Below are 25841 nucleotides of genomic sequence, written 5' to 3' on the forward strand. Positions count from 1 at the left end.
TTGCCCCAGGAGCTCAGCACACAACAGTCTTTCACAATATTTGTATATAAGAGACAAAAAGGGATACAGAAAGGAGTAGCTGGGGGAAGACCGCATTCAGGGAAAGGAGGAGGAGTGCAAAGAAAAGCCTAGAAAAAAATTTAAAAAGGCAAGGCTGCAAAAGATGAAGGACACACCACATCCCTGAGCAAACACCCGCTTCTCCCTCGACAGCAGGAAAAGCCCCTGGGTGCTGCGGCTCGAGACTGAGAGCCAGGCGGGTTAAAAAAAAACAACAAAAAAAACCTTAATTCTGAAATTATTTTTAACGGCCACGCACTCTGGTGACGGAAACCTGGACACGAGGGGCCACGCAGGAGCCGGGGCAGTCTTGTTTAGGTTGAATAGGTGTCTAATATCACCTAAACTCCACTGATATAGGATAAATTTGGGGGGGGGGGGGGCGCGTGGGCGTGGGGGCGCGGAGCGCGAAGCGCTCCGCGCCCCCACGCCCACGCGCCCCCCCCCCGCCTTTAATCCCACCCGGCAGTTCCACCGCCAGCCGCCTGGGGGCGCTGTTGCAATCGCTTCCGCACGGCCGCTCTGCAATCCCTCCGCCTCGTTGGTGCTGACGGCGGCGGCGGCCTGAGCGGTAGCGGCGGGCCGAGCGGCTCCGGTTGCTGAAGCGGCGGCTCCGGTTGGTCAAGCGGCGGCTTTCGCCCCCTTCCCCGCCGCACCATGCCGACTGTGGAGGAGCTTTACCGTAACTACGGGATCCTGGCGGACGCCACGGAGACGGCGGGCCAGGTGTGCGGCGTGGCTGCGGCCTGTAAGGCCTCGTTAGGCCTCGGGCTTGAGTAGCGGTGGCGGCGCCGCCCCAGCGGGGAGTTTAGGGCTGGGCGGGCGGTGGGGGAGCGGGAGGGGCTGGGATGCTGCCGCAGGGGCCTGCTCGCCCCGCCGGGCAACCGGCTAGCCCCCGGGGCTGTTCTCGGTGTAGGTTTCCTCACGGCGCCGGGGGAGGGGGGAGGCAGAGATAAGCTTCGCGCCTGCGGTTCTGCAAGGACGGCAGCAGCTCTCGTCGCTTTTGCATCCTCCTCCCGTCCTGTCCGTAGCCCTCCTTTTAAATGTGGCGTCGCGGATATTAACTAGTTATTAGCTGGAGTCAGGCTGCTTTTTGCATGGGGGTGGGGAGTTTCGCCTGGTGAATTCAGGCCTTAAAGAAGACACCGGTAGTCACCCAGATCTGATCCAGCACAAGTTGCAGTTCCGGAGACCTTCTGGCAGGCTCTCTTGCTAAAAGGTTTGTTGGAGGAAGGTGAAGTCTGTTATGGTTTGGTAACTGCCTGTAGCCCTTTGGTTTTCTTTTCCTTAAGGAAAGAATAGAAGGTCAATCCTCATGGCTAAAGGAGACTTTAAACTCCTGCCAAGATCTGCCGTTTGCTTATACTGTTACTGAATTATTCAAAGAGGATGACTTGGTATATTACCAATACAAAATATTATGGTTAGTTAAAACTAGTTTTTGAATTGTATCAGGCTCTCATTTTACTCAATGGCTACCTGAAAAAGCAGCAAATGCTTTTTTTTTTTTTTTTTTTGGTCATGCTGTACATAAGTAGGAAAGTAGCTTTGCACATACCTAGCAGTGGATTTTAAACTAGATACTACTATGCAAGGTCATTTGTAAAGTTCCTTAGGAGGACAAATAATATGGTGGTCTTTTGGTGTTTGGTTGTTTGTTTTTTTTAAGTTGTTGGTTTTGCGGGGGGTGGGTGGGGGGTGTGTGTTAATTCAAGTCCGTTCACTTAGTTTGTGTAATTATGCCCTAGTGAAACAAAGCATCCTTGCAGGCAGTCCAACACAAACATCATCTTGGCGCCAACCAAAAAATGCAACTAAAATGTTGGGAACTATGGGGAGAGATGCAGAATAAAACAGATGCTGTTGCTGTGCCGTTTTACAAATGCGTAGTCCATCATCAGTTTGACTATTGTGGGTAGCTTTTGTAAGATTAGAATGGCAATTTTAGGTAGAGCAAACTCCAGTGTAGTTAAGAAAAGCAGCCTGTGACAGGGATCAGTAGCAGATGTGTAGGAACTTCTGAGGGTAAGTATAGAATGATGATCCCTGATATAGTCTCCCAGCTTTGCGCCTCTCCAACTTGTGGACTTCCAGAGCCAGAGATAGTGTCTTTGTAATTAGTATATCTTGCTAGATTGTTCTTCAGCGAACTTTTCTGATGCTTTTTTTAACTGATCAGGTTATATTTCTGGCATACAAATGTTCTGTGGCAAAACGTTCCATTACTTCATTAACCTTTATGAAGGAGCTATCTCCTTTGAACTTGTCATTTCGTAATCTTATTTGATGTCTCCAATTTTTGCATTCTGAGAAGCCATGAGTAATTGTTCCTTATTCATTGGTTTTTTCCCACTTATTACTTTATTATCTCTTAACAACTGTATAAATGTGATCTCTCGCTACAAAAAGTCATAGTCACCCTGTCTCAAAAAAAGAAACCTTGAACATGTGGAGAAGTGCAAGGGGACAACCAGAAGTATGACATTAAGAGGAGTAATTTCAAAGACCAGAAGTATTGAGCTTGTAAAAGAGTGTTTCAGTTGAGAAAGGGGCTCAGGTATGATGAGTCTACCTCTTGAGTGGAATGAAGGTGAGAACTTGACAAAAACTATTAGGAAACAGGTTTTAAGTAAAGAGGAAGATGAACTTTTCTCCATAATGCATTCTGAAATGTGTCACAGGACATCATAGAATATTAATTGGTTCGAGAACTAATCTAGAGAAATTAATGGATGATTGGTCAATTGACAGTTATTAAAAATAGTGGTCTGGACACTCTGGCTTAGAACATTCCTGTGTTACAAATTGGGAGGAAATGTGCAAAACTGAAGGATGACGCTGCTTCTACAGTTGCCTGCTTTTTTCTTGAGCATTCAGTGCTGCCAGGTACAGGGTAAAACAAACTCCTGCCTGAACTGTATTTTGCCTAAATGACAGGGGTAGTTGGCAAGCAGTAATACAAATTCATGGAACACAAGCTACTCAATTTCATTGCTGTGTGAATGCCTTTTAAATATGTATTAAGTTTAAGTAATTTGTTCCACAAAAAGTTGTTCTTAATGTGCAGTCTTAGAACCTGTGACTATAATAATGTGTGTTTCATTGTTAGTTTGTGCTGGCTCATTCCTGCCTTTGCTGTTGAGCGCACTGTGTTGGAACAGCTACAGAGCAAACTGGATGGGGATGTGGATTGGCTGAAAAGTAACCATTTTTTTTTCCTTGGTTATTTTTATTCCAGATCATTGTCCCAATCCGGTTCAGAATCTGGCAACACGGAGAACTATCAATGAGGTGTAGGGAGTGTTTAAGGAGCATTGGTACTGAATGTTAAAATACAGCTTACTTGAGAAGGAATTAATGCAGTGTACTGCTTTGTAAATTAATATCTTTATTTGCTATGGGTGAGCTTTTATGTGGAGTAGAGGTGCTGATACATGTGGCTCTGGGAAATTTAATAGAGCAAAAAATTGATGTTGCTGTTCAAAGTAGGATAAGTTGTCTAAAACATTCTCCTCACAACCATGAGGAAAATTAATGATAGAAGGTTCTGATTTCTGCTAGCATCCTAATACTGCTGACTTTTATTTCACAAACACATAGCTAACCACAACAAAGACTTCCATTTATTCCAAAGTTTCAGTCCTGCAGGCACAAAATCAGAAGCGCCTGTGTGATTCTAGTTGGAGCAGCTAGAGAATATTCTACTCTGTTGCTGAAGTGTTTATTTCTATATTTCAACTGGAAATGTTTATTTATTTTTTTTTACCTAGTCTCTGTTAACAGATCTTTTAAGAACTATGTTTTATCTCAGATTAAGTTAACTGCTTGAATAGGTGCCAGAGATGCTTTAGCGTGATATACATTAAAAATCATTCATGATCCATTCCAGTGGCACAGTTGTTGGGAGAGGTAACCTCTGCTTGAGAGACAATAAACAAGCAGACAGAAGGCAGAAGCTGCTTGAAAAGACTACCTGAGTTCAGTGAAGGTGATCATGTAATTCCTTGAGTCTGCACTAATCTAATCGCAACTAGTGTGCAAGAGCTGTTAGCCTTAGGGCTGGCAGTTTGAACTGTAAACACTTGGAACAGACAGAGGAATCAGAGTAACAGTAAAAAACAGTCGATAGAGGCAAATTTTACTACATTGGCACAGTTACATTGGTCTAAGAGAAATTTATTTTTTTGTATGAAACTTGTATAATATAGTTCACTTAAATAGCTGAAGTGAATGGGAGTGAAAAAATCCTTTCCTTGCCTTAAGAAGACCCCAAGATTTTTCTACTTATGTAGTCTGTTTTTCCTCTTTCAGCACAAGGATGCGTACCAGGCAATCTTGGATGGTGTGAAAGGAGGTGCCAAGGAGAAGAGACTTGCAGCCCAATTTATTCCGAAGTTCTTCAAGCATTTTCCTGAGCTAGCTGACTCAGCTATCAATGCCCAGTTGGACCTCTGTGAGGATGAAGATGTTTCTGTAAGAATAAGAACCTTGTAGCAAGTTGATATGTTGAGTTTGTATTTTGTTATTCCTTTCTCTTTTTTTATAGGCTATGTCTTTTGGGAGGGCAGTGTTGGTCTTTAGAAAATTTAAGAATACTTAGTTGTATTCCTGCAATAGAAGAATCTATTTTGTGATGGTATGGGGAGATACATCAGTTTTCATTTGTCTTTTTCACTCCCATCAAAGGAATAGCTCTGTAGAAAGAAACTTGGATGCAGTTTATTTGAATATCTATTACATTTTTTCCTTTCAAAAAGCACTTTGTGGTAATTGGTTCTAATACATCCTGCTGGGAGGCAAGAAAATGTATTCGCACCTGAGAACCATGGGAATGCAATTCTGAATGTATTATTCTTGCAGAAGTCTTGAGATGCTTTATGCTGCTTCTGTGATGTTGATAGAAGCTGTACCTTTGACGCACCTTTGGTTATCAGATCCTAAATGATTTAGGCAGATCATTCAAGGATTTTTGTTAGTGCTGGGAGCAAAACCTAGAGTTTATCTCTGCCGTATGCACAGCTGTAAAACTATCCTTCCTGTTAGCAAATAAGACTTCGTAATAACACAGATTCTAGCTCTTTATTTTATTGATCAAATGAATGATTTTGTGAACAGGGATGGTGTTTGAATTTGGGTTTCCTCCAGTGCTGCTTAGATCTAAGAAAAATATATTATTTTCTTCATAGATAAGTCATAATAGTTTCATAGCAAGTAAGAAGTTTGGACTGCCACTAAAGTCTGAAACTTGAACATCGCTTTCTGAATATGATACTCATGTTAAAAGAATATGTGTTCATTTTCTCAAATTGGGATGGTTTTTCTGCCAAACTTTGGTAGTTGAATTGCCCGATCTTGTTTTTTGTAATTACTTTAATTTTAAATTTTTTTTATTTCCACGATACTGACAATTTTGACAGATCCGGCGACAAGCAATCAAGGAATTGCCTCAGTTTGCCACTGGAGATAATCTTCCTCGGGTAGCAGACATACTGACCCAGCTTCTACAGTCAGGTAGGAGACATTGGTAGTTTCCTGGCTGATCTCCTTGTGGCACACATAAAAATGGATATAATTTTGTTCTGTAAAACATTTTTTGTTGGTTCATATTTTGTTACATAGCGGTCTGTCCCAGTGCCATTCATATCCTGCTTCTGCTCTTTTTTTCCCCCCCTTTATATTTGCTGTACAGTTATGCTGCTACTTCTGCTGAAAGGTCGCTAATTATGTTAAGCTAAACTGAAAATCTTTCTTTTAAATATAACAATTTTTTTTTCATCTATAGAAAAAGGCGGGGGGGGGGGGAGGGGCGCGGGGGGACACGACACACAGGATGGGACAAAAACAAAAGCCCTTCCAGATATGGACTGCAGCAAATTGCCTTCTGAAAAAGAGTTACTGGATCTCTAATCCAGGTACTTGGGAACTTTAAAAATCCTGAAGGCATTTTCTTCCATACAGTGCATTTTTGGTACAAAATATTTAAATCAGAATTTAATATACAATATGTATTTTTTTAATTTCAGTAAGTTATAGAGTGCTAAATATTATATACTCAAATTTGTATTAAAAATGCATGATTAAGTCTCTAGGCTTCTCAGAAGAGACTTTTTTTTTGAGACTTAGACATTTCTCCATTTAGTTCCAGAGGAAAACTGTTTCTCCCACCTAGAAATACTGTAGATTACTTAAGCATTTAAAAAGAAGTAACTATTCATTTTACCTGAATTTAGTAGAGGTCAGCTCGTTTATTCAGCTGTTCCTTAATATGACTAAATATATTGTTTAATAACTTCCCTTCAGGTTTTCAGTGCTATCAAGTTTGTAATGTTAAAGTTTCGTCAGAAAGGCTGAAGTGGCACATAGCTTTTTGGTTTGCTTCCAGCTTTCATAATCGTGGCTTTCTTCTTCCTCAGTCTAGTAGTCATTAAAAATACAAGTTATGTTGTTTATAATTAAATGCTGAGGATAGAATCCTTCTTGTGTGATATCAAAAATATTTTTGTATTTCTGGTCTTATGTTTGCATTTCAAGAATACGCATAGTAGTGTTTTTTCTCTCTTCAGATGATTCTGCAGAATTCAATTTGGTGAACAATGCTTTGCTCAGTATATTTAAGATGGATGCTAAAGGTAAAGGACACTTTTTTTTCTATAAATGTCTTTATTAATAAACTTCCCAGTCTCTAGTAGAATGAGAACAAGGTTCAATTTTGTATCTTCTTAGTACAAGGCAAAAGTTAGACACACACACTCATTGTTTGGTTTTACAAACGATACTAAACTTCTCAATAATTGTGGATCTGAATTATACAGACCAAATGATGTGGATTCTTGTGTCAAACTATGTGAAAATTGTGGTTTTTCTTCAAAGTTAGTACAGCAGTTATTTTAAAATGTGTCGTGGAGTCTTACAGGAGGAAACTTCTTTCTTCTGTATAGAAGGTTCAGGTCTGTAAAATAATTTGTGTTACCTGATGTATTCTCCATTCAGGGACTTTGGGAGGCTTATTCAGTCAGATTCTTCAGGGAGAGGATATTGTGAGAGAGCGAGCCATCAAGTTCCTTTCTACAAAACTGAAAACTCTGCCTGAGGAAGTGATGACAAAGGAGGTAGAAGAGTTCATATTGACTGAATCAAAGAAGGTGAGAGTCTTATTTCAGGATGAACTTAAGTATTATTAAGCCATCCCTTATCACTGGAGTTCCTCTGGAGGTATGTTTGTTCACACCACGTGTAGAGTTAAGCATTGTACAGATGTGGTCTTCTAGTTGTCCTATTCTGCTACAATCCAAACTTTGCAGAATTTTTTTGTGGGAATGTTAAAATAATGTTAGGCTCTTCTCATTTTGTAAGAGCAACTTTTATTAGAATCATAGAATCATTCACGTTGGAAAGGGACTTTGGAAGATCGATCACCTCAGTGAATCATGCTCAGCTGAATTCAGGTCAGATTTCTCTGCTTTGTCCATGTGGGTTTTGAAAACGGCTACAGATGGAAATTTCCCATACTGTCTGGGCAACCAGCTCCAATGTTTAATTGCCCTCAACATGACTTTTTTTTTTTTTTTTTTGCTTTATCCAGTTGGAACCTCCCGTTTCAATTTTGTGTCATTGCCTCATTCTCACCCTGTCCACCTCAGTAAACCTGGCTCCTACTCTTGGTGACTTGCTCTGAAGTATTGGAAGATTAGGTCAGGTATTAAGTATAGGAAGTTAGGTCACCTCACCCCCTTAAGACTTTTTTACTTTAGGCTGAAAAAGCCCAGTTTCCTTAGGTTCTCCTCACAGGTCACGTGCTCTAGACACTTATCACCCTGTTGGCTGAGCTTTCTAAAGTTTATCAACAACTTCCTCTTAAAGGACAGCCAGACACTAGGTGCAGTATTCCAGATTTGATCTAGTGAGGGTATAGCAAAGGAGAATCCTTAATCCCTTTGCTTCCCTCAGTCTACTGGCTATGCTCTTGTCAGAGCCCAGGATACTGTTCATCACCCAAGGAATGCTGCTGACACTTATCTTTAGCCTGCTGTCCCCCAGAACCCTGAGGGTCTTTTCAGCAGAGCAGTTCCCCAGCCCATCAGTCCCCAAACATGTGCTGATGCAGGGAGGTTCATTCATCCCAGGTGCAGGACTTAGCATTTGTATTTGTTGAATTTCATGAGATTCTTGTGCATTCCCCAAGCTGAGAAAGACACACAAAGTATTAAAACGATAATGAGTAGATACTCATTTAACGTTTATTCTGCCTGAAGCATACTATTTTGTTGGATAAGAAATTTGTTCTTAAGGTTAGAGTTCAAGAAAAACAATGTTTCCTGTGCACAACTTGGTGGTAGTTACTTTAATTTAGAGGTGCATACAATTATACTGCATGTTTTTCATGTGTTCCTTTAAACTTGTGTTTTTAAATAACTAGAATTTAAATTTAAATGCTAAATACTTGCATAGTTTACCTTTTCAAATCAAGTAGGTTTGACTTGGAGGTTTGCAAATTACCACCATAGAAATATGTTTTCTGGTGTTCTATTAAGGTGCTGGAAGATGTGACAGGCGAGGAATTTGTTCTGTTCATGAAAATACTGTCTGGATTAAAAAGCTTACAGACAGTAAGTGGGAGGCAGCAACTAGTGGAGCTGGTAGCCGAACAAGCCGACCTGGAACAAACATTCAATCCATCTGATCCAGATTGTGTGGACAGACTTCTACAGTGTACTCGGCAGGCAGTGCCGCTCTTCTCAGTATGTATTTATTTGCTTTGCATGAAGAGTATTGTGGAAAGTTAATGGGCGTAGCTTCTCTTCTCAATGATTATGTTAGAATGACAGCATATCAGTACTTGTCCACCTTCCGCTTCTAATCTATTAAAATGTTGGAAAACATCCTTAAAGCATCCAAATACAAAGAGCTTTTGTGTTACTTTCTGCTTTTTGACATTTTCTTTCAAATTTAAGATGTTACAGTGAGTTATGACAAGATTCTTATATTAGGTTCATACATGTATGCATTTATTTCAAATCTAGTGCCAGGCAATTGCAGCACTTAAAAAGGCCTATTCTTGGGTTATAGGCAGTCTTTTCAGCCCCTGTTGCAGACAGTGTCTGAGTTCAAGCTACCTGGAAAGGTCTCTGCATTTTAGGAGTTAGAGGGAAGTTTAATAAAGCTTTAAGGTATAGCTGTGTGGTAGACATTTATAAGGGTGGAGTGATGGGGGGAAAAACATTTAACTCCTTCAAACTTAAAAAGTAGCTTGAATAATGTGCGGTGTTTTTTGCAGAAAAACGTTCATTCCACAAAATTTGTTACTTACTTCTGTGAGCATGTTCTGCCAAACCTCAGTTCTTTGACTACTCCAGTAGAGGGTCTTGATATCCAGTTAGAGGTAAGCAAAGCTAAAATGTCTTTCAAATTGTAAAAAGTAAGCATCTTCGATAAAGACAGCTATTTGCAAATTACTTTTAAGTGGTTTTCAGTTCTTGGCTTGAAGTAGAACTAGCTATGCTAGAAAAAAAAAAAAGTTTGCTGTATTGAGGCATGACTGAGCATTGCCTTTTAAAGCACGTGTCATTTGTCCCTAGCTTTTGAGACAAGGCTAGAATAAGTAGATAGGTGTAATCATTTTTGTATTACTGTCAATTTTTTTTAAGCACATAGCATTTACTGAAATGACTGTTGCATGGCTTGTGCTAATTTAGCCTCCTAAGGGAGTGGCTTAATATCTGTAATTTTGCTTACATTAATCAGTGCTGCAGCTTCAGTTAGATCTCTGTGAATCTCACTTTGAAGGCAAGCTGTTCTGCAGATGTGGGAGATGAAGTTTTGTTTACTTGTTGACTAATGATGCTTGTTGGGGTTAGACACACAAACCTGTGTGAATGACATGAAAAACAGACTAGGCCTGTTCCTCCTTGTATTCTTTCCTGATGTTTGGGAGAGGTTTAATTGTAATAGCTGACCTCTACTGTGCCAGCCATAATGATGTGATAATTGCTTTTAGGTTGGAAGTTAAACCTTTGTACTTTTCAGTTAACACACAAAAACCCAGCTGTCCTTATGTGTAGGTTTTGAAGCTTCTTGCTGAAATGAGTTCATTTTGTGGCGATATGGAAAAGCTTGAATCAAATTTGAAGAAGCTGTTTGATAAATTACTGGTAAGACTAATTCAATTTTTACTCATATAAAATGCTTTAAAAAAAAAAAGTTTCATCAAAACAAGTTATTTTTATCTATTAATCTATTTATCCCTTTTCTGAAGTGGCTAATTCAAAGATAGCTCTGTCCATGACACAAGGTCAAACATCATTTTGCAATTCATAGCCTTCGTAGATATAAAGAGCTGTTACCTGCATAATGTTTTTAATCCAGTAAACTCACGTGGCTTTGTTCTTTTTAAATTTTATAGTCATGAGTGATTAGTGTTGATCTTGTTAAAGGCAATATCTGCCCAGACAACTGTAAGCTTATTCAGAGCTGTTTCAGAAGGATTGGTGCAGCACGTTGTTGCTTCCTGTGGTAGCAGTGCTACCATAATACTTCCCCTGAGCCAGAGATGTCAAGTCACATAAGTGGAGGCAAACCATCTGCACCAGGACTTCATGCAGTGGTTCATCATGTTAGTATAGCGATGGGGTATACTCCTTAAATTCTCAGTATAAATAAACCTTCCAGTTCAAACACTGGAAAAGAACAGTCAGTCTGTGTAAACGTGTCTCATGCATTTGTCTTTCCTTTCTGTTCATTAGGAGTATATGCCTCTTCCTCCAGAGGAAGCGGAGAATGGGGAAAATGCTGGCAATGAAGAGCCCAAGTTGCAATTCAGTTATGTGGAGTGTTTATTGTATAGCTTCCACCAGCTGGGTCGTAAACTTCCGGACTTCCTCACAGCCAAGCTGAATGCAGAGAAATTGAAAGACTTTAAAATCAGGTAATCGTTTAGAGGCAAGCGTTAGAGTTCTGTTAGAAGGTGTGAATTATTATTGTCTGGGTGCTAAAGAAGCACAAATCAGATTTGTAGAGGACTTATTTTGAGCATTTTTCCTAAATGGGGAAAAAATGAGATTACAGCTTCCCTGTGCTTATGCTTTTATTTTATGGGAATATTTAGAAATTAACAGATAGCTTTTGAATTTTTTAGGCTACAGTATTTTGCTCGAGGGTTGCAGGTGTATATTCGACAGCTTCGTCTAGCACTTCAAGGAAAAACAGGAGAAGCCTTGAAAACAGAGGAGGTAAGTATTATTCAGGAATTCTGATTTTTCTAATCGAGCCTACCGAAATAACCACTGGCACACACTAATGGGCTCCAGTCTGCTGTAAGCATGCAAATAGCTTAAGGGAATAATACTGCTAAAATCTATTGCAACTGCATCTTACCTGATGCTGTATTTTGCAAGCTAAGATGATCTTTTAGTTTCTACAGTTAGCTGCTGTCTGCATCCACATGTATTTGGCTTAACTGTCTGTGCTCTGCATTTTGTTCTGAAGGGGAGATTTTCATACATTGGGGGAAGAATTTTGTGGGAAGTACGCTGGAACATTAAAAGCAACTAGTTAGTGTAAAACTGCAAGAAGCCTAAAAATAGTTGTAATGAAAACTCAGAAGTGTACACACCTTTCACTATTACTATTGCTATAGCAATTCACTAGGAAGAGCAGTCAGTTTAATGTTACGACTTCATCAAATGCAGTTGGCATAATTTAAAGCTACTAGAATAGGTGCTCAGTGGTGTTTCTTTTTTTTTTTTTTTACAGAACAAGATTAAGGTGGTTGCCTTGAAAATAACCAATAACATCAATGTTTTAATCAAGGTAAGTCCTCATGTTACAAAAGAGTAAATTCATCCAGTAGAGTAAGCTATGCAGAAAAAAGGAATATATTTGAACTAAGTTGTATTGTGTTATTAAGTTAGTGTTAGCCAGCTCAGGGTTGCTGCCACTTTACTGTTTCTGAAGAGACATGGATCTGCTGTTTATGCACGCTGCTTAGCCTTTGCTGCTGTTGGGATAGGGTGTTGAGGCCCATTTTTTGCAGCACTAGTTGCCTGCAGGAGCAGGATACCTTGCTTTAGGGGTCTCTGGATTCTGGCCGAGCCTTTTTCCCTGTCATTTCCCTTTCCTGCAGTGGCAGGGAGGGGTAAAGAATAGTTTGAAGAGGTGCAAGGAGATGTAAAGGAGGAAGGAGGCAAAGCGGGCTGCTATACAGAATCTTTTTTCTCCAAAGAGTCTAGGAGAGATGGGCTGCAGAAAGAGACTTCCATCCAGAGCCCTTGAAACTATTCTGATTTCTTCTAACCACCTTTTCCTCTCTTCTTTCACTTACCATCTTTCACTCTCAATAACCACGATAAACCAAAAGCTTTGCCCACAGTATTGAGAAACCTACCTTTTATACCATGATACAGATATCAGATGTTTCCCTGCAGGAGCTGTTGTAGTTCATTATAAGATGCTTGATGTGTGCAGAGAGAGAGAGAAAGCATATTATGTCAGTATAAGAGGCTATTCTGTTAATATAAATCTCATTTGAATTTCCTAGTAAAGTGTATGGGCTAAGGCAGCCAGATAAGGCAGTTAGCTAGTGCTGCCTTCTCCTTCTGCTGTGGGACTTCAAAAAGGATTTAAAATTGTTAGAAAGGAACTGTTATTCTGGAGTCTCAGTAGGTAGCTAAAATTTTGAAGTGCAGTCTACATGAATTTAACTGTAGAATAAACTGTCTGATTTTGCCTCCATAGGATCTCTTCCACATTCCTCCTTCTTACAAAAGTACAGTTACACTGTCCTGGAAACCAGTACAGAAGGCAGATGCAAGGTAAGAGTTGTTCATAAAAAAAGAAAATGGTGGTGGTAATTTTTGCTGTTTACAAAATAAAGATCTGAAGCTGCATATATATGATATACACAGCACATGAGCTAAAAGGTGCGCAATCAAAAATAACAGCCACCTGGAAGGAATTAAGGCTGTGGAGTGATAGTCTTGCTTTAGGGATGCAATAGACCAAATCAACTGGAGACTAGCTTACTTCCTCTTTTGAAGTATTATTCAGGGCATCTTCATTAGCTGCTGCTAGCTTCCAGTGGTTAATGTTTGAGGCTGAACTGCTATTCCTGTACTTGTCACCACAGGGGTATAATGGTCTGTTTTTGTTTTCTTCTGTCAGTCAAAAAAGAGCAAGTGAAGATACAACCTCAAGTTCACCCCCAAAGAAAGCTTCGGCAGGACCAAAAAGGGATGCCAGGCAAATATATAATCCTCCCAGTGGAAAGTACAGCAGTAACCTGGGTAGTTTTTCTTACGGTAAGTTAGGCAGCTTGGAAAAACTTCGTCTAGTGACAGTTGTGCCTTGGGGCAGGGGGAGCAAACAAATGAAGTGTCATGGTTTAACCCCAGCCAGCAACTAAGCACCACGCAGCAACTCACTCACTTCTCCCTCACCCAGTGGGATGGGGGAGGGAATGGGGGGGGGGGGGGAGTAAAATTCGTGGGTTGAGATAAGAACAGTTTAATAGAATAGGAAAGAAGAAACTAATAGTGATAATGGTAACACTAATAAAATGACAATAGTAATAATAAAAGGGTTGGAATATGCAAGTGATGCACAATGCAATTACTCACCACCTGCTGACTGATGCCCAGTTAGTTCCCGAGTGGCGATCCCCCCACCCCCACTCCCCCCAGTTTATATACTGGACATGATGTCACATGGTATGGAATACCCCTTTGGCCAGTTTGCATCAGCTGCCCTGGCTGTGTCCCCTCCCAACTTCTTGTGCCCCTCCAGCCTTCTTGTTGGCTGGGCATGAGAAGCTGAAAAATCCCTGACTTTAGGCTAAACATTACTTAGCAACATCTGAAAACATCAATGTGTTATCAACATTCTTCTCATACTGAACTCAAAACATAGCACTGTACCAGCTACTTGGAAGACAGTTAACTCTATTCCAGCTGAAACCAAGACATTAAGCCAACTTACTGTCACGTTCTTGGAAGATCAAACTGTACTGTCACCAATTTTTCTGTGTAATGGTCTTTTTCTAGCTGTTGGTCTGTTACAGTGTTTGTTACCAGCCTATAAACTATACATCATTTGCAAGTTAGTTTTAGTAGTGTTTTAATACACGGAGTTAGTAATTGAACTATTGTATTCTCTATTATGACACACAGCACTCGCACCCCAAATGTCCCATTGGACAGACCAGTTGCTGCAAATGGCAGAGCAGGGCCACCTGTCAAACGACTGGACCTGTGCTGAATTCCTATTACAGCCACTGCTGATGTTGCAGACCTGATCCAGAACTTCTGGGAATTGCCAGGTTCACTGTGTATACACACAGTTATGTCCTCATGTTCCCAGCCAGAGTGATTCGCTCTCTGTGCAAGTTGTATTTCTGGGCAAAACGCGAGAACAGTTGCAGACTGGATGAACAGGCCCAACAATGGCAGTGACCTGTTTCTGTTCTGTTCCCTGTAGGCCCATTGGTCTTATCTCTGTCAAGTAAACAGCCTGCTATGACAAATTATTACCTGTGCCTGTAGGTTGAAAAACTGATACAAAGCTCTGTTTTATATATAAAACAAAGAGAAAAGGTAAAATCTTCTGCAAATTTCTTACTACAGACTTCAGGTGATACACCTGTGTCTTTCAAGATAAGCTTGTAGTCCTGCGGTTCTAAAAATTAGGCAGTATTCAACCAAAAATTTTTTGTTGCTTGCTAGTCTTTCTTGCTAGTGAGATGCTTAGACCTCTGATCAGCTTTTGATTTCTGTACTTTTTAAAATAGGCACACAGTTCTCTTTGTAGATTAATATGACCTGTATTGTAAGACTATACGTGAAGAGAAGGCATGGAAGGGGAATGAGAGTTTGATGTATTTACAAACAAATCCAAAGAAACTTTAACAAAATGTTTTGTGGGGTTTTTTGCTGTGATCAGGTTTGTTCTTAACAAAGGGAAAGGAAAAAATTTCTACGGTGTACAAACAGTTTGTGTGGTATCAGTCTTATGTCTGAGATTTTTAACTGGATGTAGTTAAGATACCAGCCCAGCAAAAAAACTTAAGTATGCTGGTGATAACATTAAGGATAGAAAAGGACAGATAGACTGACAAAGTTGTGGTTTTCCAGCGTTTTATAAAATCACTAGGAGCAAGTCAGAAAAACACCTCAAGATCAACATGGTGTTACTGGACAGAAGGATGAGCTAGGTAGCCTCAGAGGCTTAAGTCAGCCTTCAGTACCTCCAGTTTTTGCTATTTAATTTTAATCTGTACACAACATAAAAGCTGTATGAAAAGTTTTGACTTTTATTTCAGAGCAAAGAGGTGGTTTCCGGGGTGGACGAGGAAGAGGCTGGGGAGGACGTGGCAATCGTAGCCGAGGAAGAATCTACTGAGTAGACAGCTACACCTTCCATGCCCCTGAAGGGCTAAAGTGAAAGTGCTACTCAGCAAGTTTGCTTGGAGTATCGTTTCCTTCAAGGACTGCCTTCCACTAAGACTGACTTAAATGTTCTTTATACCTTTGTATGTATGATCTACTTTTCTAACGGACTACAACTTGTCCATAGTGAAACTACAACTGTATTTTTGGATGCTTACAGTCAGCAGTTTTGGGTTCTTATTTTTGAAGTGTCTTCAGGATTTATTCAAAATTGGAAAAGAGCATAGATGTTATATCAAAAGCTACATCTTGACAGTTTGTATATTAACCTAAAAATCAGCTACTGCATAACTGAAACTATATAATTGAGTTTATGTATTAAGTAATGGACAAGAAAGGCATGACAACAGAGATTCATGTCAGATAAGCTTAGCAGCTGAAGTAATCCTTTCCTCATCTGTAACCATATTTTGCAATATGTGGAGAAGAGTACCATTGTTAAATTTGCTTTGATTTACTTTTTTTTAATGAAATTGAATGAGATACATGCTGGTTTTTTAAAGTTTGCAACAGGGATGGAGATTTATTTTGCTTGTAGCATGAAGCAGTCCTTTTACTTAGAGATGTGGAGAATGTGGTGTTTTTTGGTTTGCACATCTTACTCTTCTCCGTGCATTGTAATGCAAAAGTGATGTTTTGCAAATGGATTTTTAATGTTTAATATGAATATGTGCATATAGTTATGCCGTGAAATTTCAGTAAATGAACAGGAAAAACAAAACAATAAATGACTAGAATTATTCCAGGAATGGGTGAAGACTGATGCAGTGATTAAGCTTCATAGGCTGGAGCTAGACCATAGTAGTATCTGGCTCTTTTCTATGTTTTGCAGATTTCTGGATTAGTTGGCACTTGAGGGTTGGGGGTTTTTTGTTTTGTTTTTTTGTTTTGTGGTTTTTTTGCGTTTTTTTTACCAATACAGTTGCATTTGAAAATATATAAATAAAATTGTATTTTGGGTAACGTGGAAAAATTCCAGCTATGTAGTTCAATTCAGGTGAAAAAGTTAACAATTCCATGCTATTTTTTTCCATAGCAACTTGGGATTCTTATTTACTGGTGTACACCCAGAAAATACAATGTAAGAGCACAATGCTTTTTTTTTTTTTTTTTTTTTTTGATTCTCACCATTCAAAATTTTTACTTCTCAGGTCTTTCAACATTGTAAAGGAATTAGCAGATAGTAAAAAAGAAGTTGGGACAGAGTAAAAGAATTCTAATGTGTTCCAGGGTGTGTTGATGTAAAATAGCTTAGGCTTTAGAAGAATGAAGATTATTTCTTATCCTCCTTTTTTTTTGTCCAGCCATTTGATACCCAGACACAGAGAAATGCCTGAAAGTGATGTTTGCCCACCCAGTTCCATTTGTATTTGCTTGTGAATCTGACTCGGGTGTCTTCATTAACAGTCTTTTGGTATTTATCACTACAATCAGAAGGCCAGAATACCGAAACTGTGTCAAAGTTAGAGACGTTGTTGATGCTGAATTTGAAGTCTGGTTTTGCTCAACTCTGGAGCAGTAGGCAGCAAACTTTGGACATTCCAGGACATGTGAGCTGACTTGTATTTCTGATTGCATGACAGCTGCTAAACTCGGACTTGTCACTAAAACCAACAAACTTGGCAAAGAGCTTTCAAGGACAAATTCGTAAGATCAAAATGTCACCCTGAAAATAGGCACTAGATGGGTAATAAGCTTCCATTGGGGGGGGAATAGACATTTTGCACTTGTGGCTGTAATTTGTGTTTTGAGGGAATTTAAAAATAATAATCTCAAAGCCTAAACATAGCTTGCATTTAGACTAATAACTAGGAACTAGCAGCTTATTTTCTCACTGAATTTTGAGTGAGTTTTCTTTACGGGACTCCTGTTTTTCAGAGGTGATGTGCAAAGTTCTTGTGGCCTCAGAATTAGTTAGATTTCACACACACACACAGAGTTTCATATTTAATTTTAATGCAGTGAGTTCTTGTGGAGACACCTGTTTACCATCTTGTTGAATTGTAAATGTTCCCTTACGCTTTTGGAATAAATTCATTTTGTAATTTTGTTTGGCTCATTGTTTCACAGTTACTCTGCAACATTTTGTGTTGGCTTATTAAAAGGGTACTGTGGTACCTTTTTGTTTTAGTGACTTACTCCTTAGATTGCTATAAATGTATTGAGCTATTTTCTGCTAATAAATAGATCTTAGCAAGACTGCATTAGCCGTTTCAACTTTTAAGTAATTCAACTTCTAAATGCAAAATTTTGGATAGGAATTCAAATATTCAGCAAATGCTGCATGTCATACATCTTAGCTGGGAATTATCACGTGAAAAGGAGTCATTGTCTTAGTCAACCTCCTGGATGTTGACAGTGCAATAAAATTTGTTAGTGTCTTATGATAGAGCACGAGTGGCTTGGAGTAGCAGCCTAGTTTTTTTGGTGAAATCTGTAACGTGCCAGATGTGAAAACTCTGGCAGCAGTAAGGAACTGTCATACTTGTGGGAGTATGTTCTCTTATCCTGAGAGAAACTGAATCCCTTCCATCAGTTTAACAACTATGATGCCATTTCTAAACATTTGTTTTTCTCGTTTCTGCCTAATGGGTTTGAGTTACAGGCACATTTTACTGTGTAACAGGCTCTGGGAAGTCTGGCGTCCCCAAGAAGCAGAACTGTTTGCAGCTTGCTTGCAAAGTTAGAGAAGTCGAACAGACCAAAGCTTGAATTTGGCAGTTTCTAGATCTCGCTCGGGCCTGCGGACACAGGCGACTACTGTTCACAGAAAGGAGAAGTTTCGATTTTTCCCGTGCAACTGAAAAGCGTTAGAAGGAGAAGGGAGTGATGTGTTTTCCGGAGCTACCTTCAACCGGCCCCTCAGTGAACTGGCATTAACTGCGGATAGCTGCGGGTACAGTTCGGCTGCATTCGGGCAGAAGGCCGTCTCCTTGAGCGGTCGCGGCAAACGCTTCAGCGTGCGCTAGGCAGAACCCAATTTATTTTAAAACCAAAGGGTTCGGCGCGGCGCCGGGCGCTGCTTCGTCGGCGTTTCACGCCAGCCTTGGGCTCCTGCCGCCGCCTGAGGTAACGACTCGGGGCCGCCCCCCCTTCCCGCCCCTCAGGAGAGGCGGTGCCGCCCGCCCGCCTCTCCCCTTCCCAAAATGGCGGCGGCGGCTATTCCGTTTCCGGGTGGTGCGGGCAGGCCGGGATTGGGGAAGATGGCGGCGGCAGCAGCGTCCGGGCGGGGCGGGCTAGGGCGGGCGTGGGTCTTCTCCGGCTGGGCCCTGGGCCTGTGCTCGCTGCTGGCCTCGGGGACGCGGCCCGCCGCTGCCACCACCCACTGGGTGGTCACGGAGGACGGGAAGATCCAGCAGCAGGTGAGCGGCGCGGGGAGCTGCCCACCGCCGCTCTGCCCCGGCGGCGGCGGCGGCAGGGAGAGCCCCTGCCCCGAGCTGTGTGGCGGGGAACGGGGCCCATCGTCCCGGTGCGAAGCCCTGCCTTGTCCGAAAGCCGCTGCGGCCAGCCGGGCGGCCCGGGCATGGGGCGAGCTGGCGTCGCTGGCGAAACGCGGCTTTGGAAGTCGCCGGAGCCCCGGGGCGAGGTGGCGGGGAGGAAGGGTCGGTGGGTCTACGCCAGCCCGAGGATAGCTTTGTGACTGGAACCGCGTTTTTCCAGTCAGCGGCGGTTCGCGTTTCACCTGCAGCCTCGCCGAAAGCCTTCAGCTCCGTAGGCCGTGCTGCTGAGTAAGCGGCGAAGCCGGCGGGGTCCCGCTTCGGTGGCGAAGGCTGGCAGGACCCGGACCCTGGGCCTGCAAGGCGCGCCGCGACCTGCCCGTGGAGTGAGGAGCCCTCCCGCCGCCGGCGGCGGGTCCCCGGTGCCGTCCCCGGAGCGCCCCGCCGGCGCCTTCGCCGCGGACTGGCGCGGCCCGAGCGATGAATGAGTTTGCCATTTTTTCACATCCCCGCCCCGGCTGCTTTTTTTCGTGCCTTCTGGAAGTAAGGAGGAAAAGCGGTGGGGGTGTCTGCTTGGGGCAGAAGCAGACGCCTGCCCTGCCCTGCAGTAATTTCGTGGGTTTAGTCAAAACGTCTTGCTTTGATAGCGGGCTGCGCCTCACGTTCGCTAAGCGGCTGGAAGAGTCGATGTGGGTTTTTTTGTGTTTGGGCTTTTTCTTTCTTGCTTTGATAGCGGGCTGCGCCTCACGTTCGCTAAGCGGCTGGAAGAGTCGATGTGGGGTTTTTTATGTTTGGGCTTTTTCTTTCTTGCTTTGATAGCGGGCTGCGCCTCACGTTCGCTAAGCGGCTGGAAGAGTCGATGTGGTTTTTTTTATGTTTGGGCTTTTTCTTACTTGCTTTGCTCCCTCTTTGTTGCAAGGCGAACAGCACCAGAAATCGACTTTTGTGTCGGATCCGCTTTGCTTTTAAGCAGGACTGCTGGAGCAGTTTCCCTCTGGAGTGGGAGAGTTAATCGCTGTAGCAAGCAGTGTGGCCTTCCCCCCCCATAAAAAAGAGCGCGGAGTGACGAGCGTCTGTTAACATCACCTTCCTTTGGTGAGAATTTTTGGCCTGGCCTCCTGTCAGAAAGCATTAGGGTCCTCAGACAGGTGGAACTGGCTTTCTCTGCAGGAAGCCCCTGCTCTCTTTATGGTTCTCAGGCACTCCAGCTGTCTGTGTGGATCCAGGCACTCTCTCACCCTAGTTAATCATAAATTAACGAATGACAACACTTGCAGTGCTATCTCATCTCCTTTTCACACTTTATGTAGTGGGGAAGTGGTGAGAGTATATGATAATGGTCTGGAAGCATCTGTGTGTGTATATTAATTGCATATTATCAAGTTTGGGTCAAGTGTTATTTTGATTATTGCAGGAAAAGCAGCTGTGACTTGAAAAAATATAGTTAGCTAAAATGACTTGAAAACCTAATTAGCTACATTCGGCACTGATTTTAAGAAATGGCTTTTTATGATGTCAGTTAACTGATGGTACAGGTAGAAGCTTCCACAGTACCATTGCTATGCAGTAAGCTATTCTATTACAGTTACCAGTGTTTTCGAAGCAGGGGCATTCCCATGTTCCCTGTGTACTGTTCTCAAGGTCTGTAGCTGAGTTGATGAAATAATATCTGTGGAATAACTTCTCTTACCTGCACAGTCAAAATTAATCCATCTGTTTCCAGCAAGGAAACTCAAATTATAAATAGGGCATTACTTGGAATGTGAGAAGCCGGATTATTCGGTAGCTGGGTAGTGCTGCTAATTGTCCAGTGAGTTTTTTTACTAAGATGTATTTCAGCATCTGTTACTGTCATCTCCCTGGCTCTTGTGAAAATGATAGTTAAATTTGTGGTTATTGCCATTGCCATCCCTGCAGAGCACCTCTGAATTTCATTTTTTCCACTTATTTGTATTTTGGGGAATGCGAAGAGCAGGCATTTTCTAGAGTGAACTCGAACATTGTTTTAAATGCCAAAATGTAATTGTGGTTCAATAGTTAGCAGCAAAGCCAACAGATAATCTCCATTGTCTAACAATAGGAAGGAATTGTTATTGTCCCACTCCACTCTGCACTGGTGTGGCCCCACCTTGAGTACTACATGCAGTTTTGGGCGCCTCAATATAAGAAGGACATCAAACTATCAGAGTGTGTCCGAAGGAGGGTGACCGAGATGGTGGAAGGTCTCAAGGGTATGACTTAGGAGGAGCAGCTGAGGTCATTTGGTTTGTTCAGCTTAGAGAAGAGAAGGCTGAGGGGTGACCCCATCACAGTCTATGACTTCCTCAAGGGGAGCAGTGGAAGGGGAGGTGCTGATCTCTCTCTGGTGACCAGCGACAGGACACAAGGAAACAGAATGAGACTGTGCCAGGGGAACTTCAGATTGGACATTAGGGAAAGGTTCTTCACTGAGAGGGTGGTCGGGCACTGGAACAGGCTTCTCGGGGAAGTGGTGATGGCACCAAGCCTGTCAGAGTTCGAGGAGTGTCTGGACAAGGCTCTTAGTCATATGGTTTAGCTTTAGGTAGTCCTGCAAGGAGCAGGGAGTTGGACTCGATGGTCCTTACGGGTCCTTTCCAACTTGAGATATTCTATGATTCATTGGCAATGGGGTGGTTCATTAACAGATTTACCAGTTCATCAGTAGAACCACTTATTAACAGGACATAAGCCTAAAATTTCCCTGCAGAGCATCCCTTTGCTTTAATTTTTTCAGAACATTCTTTGTTAAGTTGATATTTATCATGAGAACTTGTATTTTCATCAGTAGACTTAGCCATTCAATCCTTCTTTCCAGCTATTTTTACATTGTTTGCTTTTGTCCACTTTTGTCTCGTAAACTCGTTGGCTTTGCAGCTTCTTGCGTTTCTCTGCAGTGTCCAGCATTTCAGCTTCTCAGTGTATGTAGAGCATTACCTGTCATCAGCTTCTCTACTAGTTCTAGTTAATCTACTCACGTTTTGTGGAAAAATGTTGTCGCATCAGGTTTTTCTGTAGTACTCTAGGCTCCTCCTTTGAACATCCAAGTATCGATCCATTGTGCTAGTTCTTGCTGCTTGCACAGCAGCCCAAGTTTGAATTTTGAAGCACCTTACCTACCAGAAGACAGCTGTGTAAGTCAAGACTCGTGTTTGGAATAAAACTCAGCTGCAGCTGGTTTGAACACAATAACCTGAATATGGTCATAGAGTAACGCTGCCTGCCCTACAGCTCAAAGCAGGGGCCAACTGGATCTGTTTGCTGAGGGCCCTGCCGAGCTGAATTTTGTGTCCAGGGATGGGGATTTGACATTCTTGCTGGGCACCTGGTCCAGTGGTCAACTGCCTTCAGTGTGAAATTTTTTTTCATGTTTTCTAATTAGAATTTCCCATGTAGCAACAGATGTACGATGCCTCTCACTGTTGCACCTCAAGAAGCATCTGGCTCTGTTTTCTCTGTACGCTACCTTTAGGAAGCTGGAACCAGCAGCAATATCCCCCTGCAACTGAGCCAGCATGCTTCTCTCAGCTGCTCCAGGCTCCTCATCACCTTGAACGGGCTTTGCTGACCTTGAAACTGGGGACAGAAAGCTGAAGCAGGTGCGATCTCACGGGTGCCTGCTGGAAGAGGATAATTGCTCCCATTGCCCTGCTGGCTCCAGCCTTGCTGCTGCAGCCCAGGATGCAGTTGTCCACCTCAGCTGCAAGGGCACGCTGCTGGCTCATCACCAACTTTTTCCCCACCACAGCCCAAACATCCTTTTCTGAAAAGCTGTTTTCTGTTTAACCCCAGCCTTCCCTGCTGCACAGGGCTACTGCATCCCAGGTGCTGGGTTTACGCTTGCTGTTGTCGACTTCATGAGGTCCCTGTCAGCCCGTTTCTCCAGCTAACCACAGCCATGCCTTCCACTGGGGCCACCCCTGCCCCGCGTTTGCAGAGGACGTCAAGCTTGCTGAGGTTCCATTTTTTCCCTGTCATTAGTAAAGACATTAAACAGCGTTGGCCCCGATATTGATCCCCAAGGGATGCTGCTGGTGATCAGCCGCTGCTGGACTTTGCACTGCTGATCGCAACGCTTCCAGCACAGCAGTCTCTGACTGGAAGTGGCTCATACTGTCTGGTGGCTAAGAGTGGTGGTATTAATTAGCATTTATATTATTTTATTTTAGAAATATTAGCATTCTCAAACAGTCTGAAACACATTTTTAAAGATTGTCACCTTTTTGCAGAGGGACAGGCTTAATCTTTACTTGGACTACCTCAGTTTATCTGAATGAAGCCCATATAATTAAGATGTGGCCAAAACTTACGTGGTAGTAAGACCCAGACATTCCCCCTGCTAAATGAGCCACTAGCTGTGGATGTCCAGATAAGCACTAGTGACAAGTGTCTTCCCTGTAGCTTTTAGTTTGCTCCTGTGAGCCTTGTTTTTGTTGTTACCAAAGTGCACTATGGATGAGGAGCTGAAAGCAGAAGCTACAGATCCTGGCCTATATACAAAATATAATAGCTGGAATCTGTCTGAGGGAAGAAGGGTGAGAATATTTTATATTATTGCCCTAAAATCTCTATTAGCTGTTTCTCCTTATAGTGCAGCAAGGGTGTCAGCCTTTAATATGAGACTACATTCACGTGAGATTCATTTTCCTGTGGCATAAGACCGCTGGCAGTACCCTGACTGGGACTTGAGCTGGAGTTCCTAGTGGTATAACAACCTGGCAGGGGTGGCAAAATTAATGCAAACTGAACAATTTTCTGTATGTCAGTGAGATCTCATCTAGTAAATGGGAGTGCTTGCCAAGTAGGCCTTGCTGTTCTGGTTTCTAGTGAGCATTTCTGAATGATGAAGCAAATAAATTCCCAGCAGTGCATGTAACGTTTCATTGTCTCAGCCATCAAGAGAAAAGCCATCAAACTGTATCTGTTGCTCTAGTAGCCTGTTTTCAGGTCAGATACATCATTCTCTGGATCAGTTCATATTCTTTTAGTCTGAGTCCACCTTCAAATGTGTGTTCCTGCAAAGCCAGGGACTGAGTAATCATCTCTTTTTTAATGAGATTATATCTGCTCAGTGCACATGTTTATATGCCTTTTCATTTCACAACTCTCAGTATAAAGTTCAGGCTAATATATAACTGATTTTAGACAGTACTTGTCTGCCAGTAGGGAAACTAGCCACTCCACAGAAGTACTACTGTTACTTCAAGAGAAGAGAGAAACTTGGAATAAGGATAGGACAAACATCTGACAGATTAAATGCAATGCAGGAAACAGTTTCAGTAGTCATTCATGGCTTACGGGTGGGGACCAACTGCTATGATCTCTGAGAGACTTGATGTATCAGAGCTGAGGTAGGGTCTTTCTAAAGATCCCTTGATGGAGGCGATTAAAGCCAAGCAAGCTGGTGGAGACTCAAAGGACTGCCTTTGTACAGACTACTATAAACGCTGAAAAAGTTAGTTCTGACTAACTAAACTAAAAGAAGCAAAGAAACCTCCCAGGCAGATGGTCCAAAGCAGGACAGGGGAAGTGTTGGCAGGAGCAGAGAGCCTCTGGCAAGGAATCTGAGTTGGCAAAAAGTTGTTTTGTTTTTCATGTGCTGTCGTGTGTTTTGAAGTTTGTTAGAGGTGATCTGGAGAAGAGTGTGAATGAGCAATGCTGGTTAGCCTGCTCAGGACTAAGACAACTAGCCGCTCAATAAACGTGACATATGACTTTCATGCAGTGCAGAAGCGTGCTTAATTCTGGCTTAGTACAAGTAAAGAGGGGAGACGTTACCTAACAGTTGTTCATTTGGTTGCGGATTTGAATACAAGTGTGCCTCAAGTTGCAGCAAGGCAAGATAATTCATGGATGGCTTTAGAGTTGGTTAATGCATTACTGATGTCTATCATCTGACTGCATGCGTATGCTAACAGGTTGAGATGAGAACAGTGGTCCATATGCTCAAGACTAGAGGAACAGCAGCCATCCAAAACCAAGGAAAGCTGAAAATCTGGTACAGACAAATAAAAAGCTATTTGCTGCTTACAAAAACATTTTCTGCGATATATTAAGCAGTCTCTCAGTCCTATCTTGAAAATGACAGCTGGATGTCTGCTTTGCTCTTTCTCTAAAGGTTGGTTCGCTTGGCTGTATGACCTCTTTCTTGACTGAATTTCTTATCCTTCCAAGGCTGTTGTGTGCTAAACAAAAAAAAAAAAACATTGTTCTTACTGAAGTGTGTAACATAGCATGCCTTCCCCAAAACAGTTGCCAGTGCTTCTTTATGAGTGTGTGCAAAGAGACGTAGGCTGAAGGTTGGTGTGAGTCTACTGCAGTTTGTTAGATGTCATCCAACCCCAGGGTGATGAGCTGAAGCATGATGGTTTTGAAGCGTAGGTCAGCTTATTCTCAGGAAAAGGGAAACTTGTTCTGTTTAAAAACTCTCTTGATCACCAAAAGACTGTGGGATTTAGGCCTTCCTCTAGTGTGAAAAATAGTAATTTAAAAAAAAAAAAAAGCTTCACTTTAAATTTTCTGCCTTTTCACAAGTATTTTCAAGAAGTTTGAACCTGAACATTTTGTGTAGTGAATGGCTGAGAGGCGTAACGTCCTTGTCCCCGATGGGGTACTGCTGACCTGGAACCACACTTCACCAGCACTGCCTGCTCGCAGGGGAACGCAGTCTCCGTCTCGCTGTATTGCTGTGAAGGTCACGGCTAGATCCGAATTTGATAAAAATAGGCCTTGTGGTAGCCTGTATGCAGTCAGAAATGCAAATATTTTGTTCTTTGGGGCAGCGGTGGTGCTGAAGTAGCTTTCGCTATTCTCAACTCAGCAGGGAAAGATTTGCATCTGGGGTGGAGGAGCTAAGAGGCAGATCTGAAGGGCCGCTGAAATACAGCTGTCA

At 42.3% G+C, this 25841-nt stretch overlaps 2 protein-coding genes across 5 annotated transcripts in view; both read left to right on the forward strand.

Annotated features, from left to right (window-relative positions):
* Positions 1-589: 589 nt before the first annotated feature.
* API5 (apoptosis inhibitor 5) lies at positions 590-17543 on the forward strand. Of its 3 annotated transcripts, XM_075030944.1 has the most exons (15): positions 590-786; positions 4372-4533; positions 5478-5571; positions 6624-6689; positions 7051-7202; positions 8592-8798; positions 9335-9439; positions 10119-10208; positions 10800-10981; positions 11192-11285; positions 11809-11865; positions 12790-12866; positions 13216-13352; positions 14220-14368; positions 15368-15455. In XM_075030944.1, the coding sequence occupies exons 1-14, from the start codon at positions 718-720 to the stop codon at positions 14342-14344; spliced, it is 1617 nt and encodes a 538-aa protein (XP_074887045.1). In that variant the 5' UTR covers positions 590-717; the 3' UTR covers positions 14345-14368; positions 15368-15455. The 3 variants fall into 3 exon arrangements, with proteins under 3 accessions (XP_074887045.1, XP_074887048.1, XP_074887047.1); XM_075030947.1 differs by lacking the exon at positions 15368-15455 and having other exon boundaries at positions 14221-14368; XM_075030946.1 differs by lacking the exon at positions 14220-14368 and having other exon boundaries at positions 591-786; positions 15368-17543.
* Positions 17544-18640: 1097 nt separating this feature from the next.
* The window catches only part of TTC17 (tetratricopeptide repeat domain 17), a 62184-nt gene continuing 54983 nt past the window's right edge, over positions 18641-25841 (forward strand). The window contains exon 1 of one of the 2 annotated variants that reach the window (XM_075030949.1): positions 18641-18856. In XM_075030949.1, coding sequence (XP_074887050.1) covers positions 18641-18856 — 216 coding nt within the window. The remainder of the gene's footprint in view (positions 18857-25841) is intronic. The other variant, XM_075030948.1, reaches the window with a different exon arrangement.

Source organism: Buteo buteo, chromosome 6 (assembly GCF_964188355.1).
Source record: "Buteo buteo chromosome 6, bButBut1.hap1.1, whole genome shotgun sequence".
In the NCBI taxonomy this organism is placed as follows: domain Eukaryota; kingdom Metazoa; phylum Chordata; class Aves; order Accipitriformes; family Accipitridae; genus Buteo; species Buteo buteo.

Excerpts from the sequence above, each read along its gene's own strand:
- API5 (XM_075030944.1), top strand. The coding sequence starts at position 718 with ATGCCGACTGTGGAGGAGCTTTACCGTAACTACGGGATCCTGGCGGAC. Across the intron at positions 9,440-10,118 it reads GTCTTGATATCCAGTTAGAG|GTTTTGAAGCTTCTTGCTGA; the intron begins GTAAGCAAAGCT and ends CCTTATGTGTAG. Across the intron at positions 13,353-14,219 it reads CCTGGGTAGTTTTTCTTACG|CACTCGCACCCCAAATGTCC; the intron begins GTAAGTTAGGCA and ends TATGACACACAG.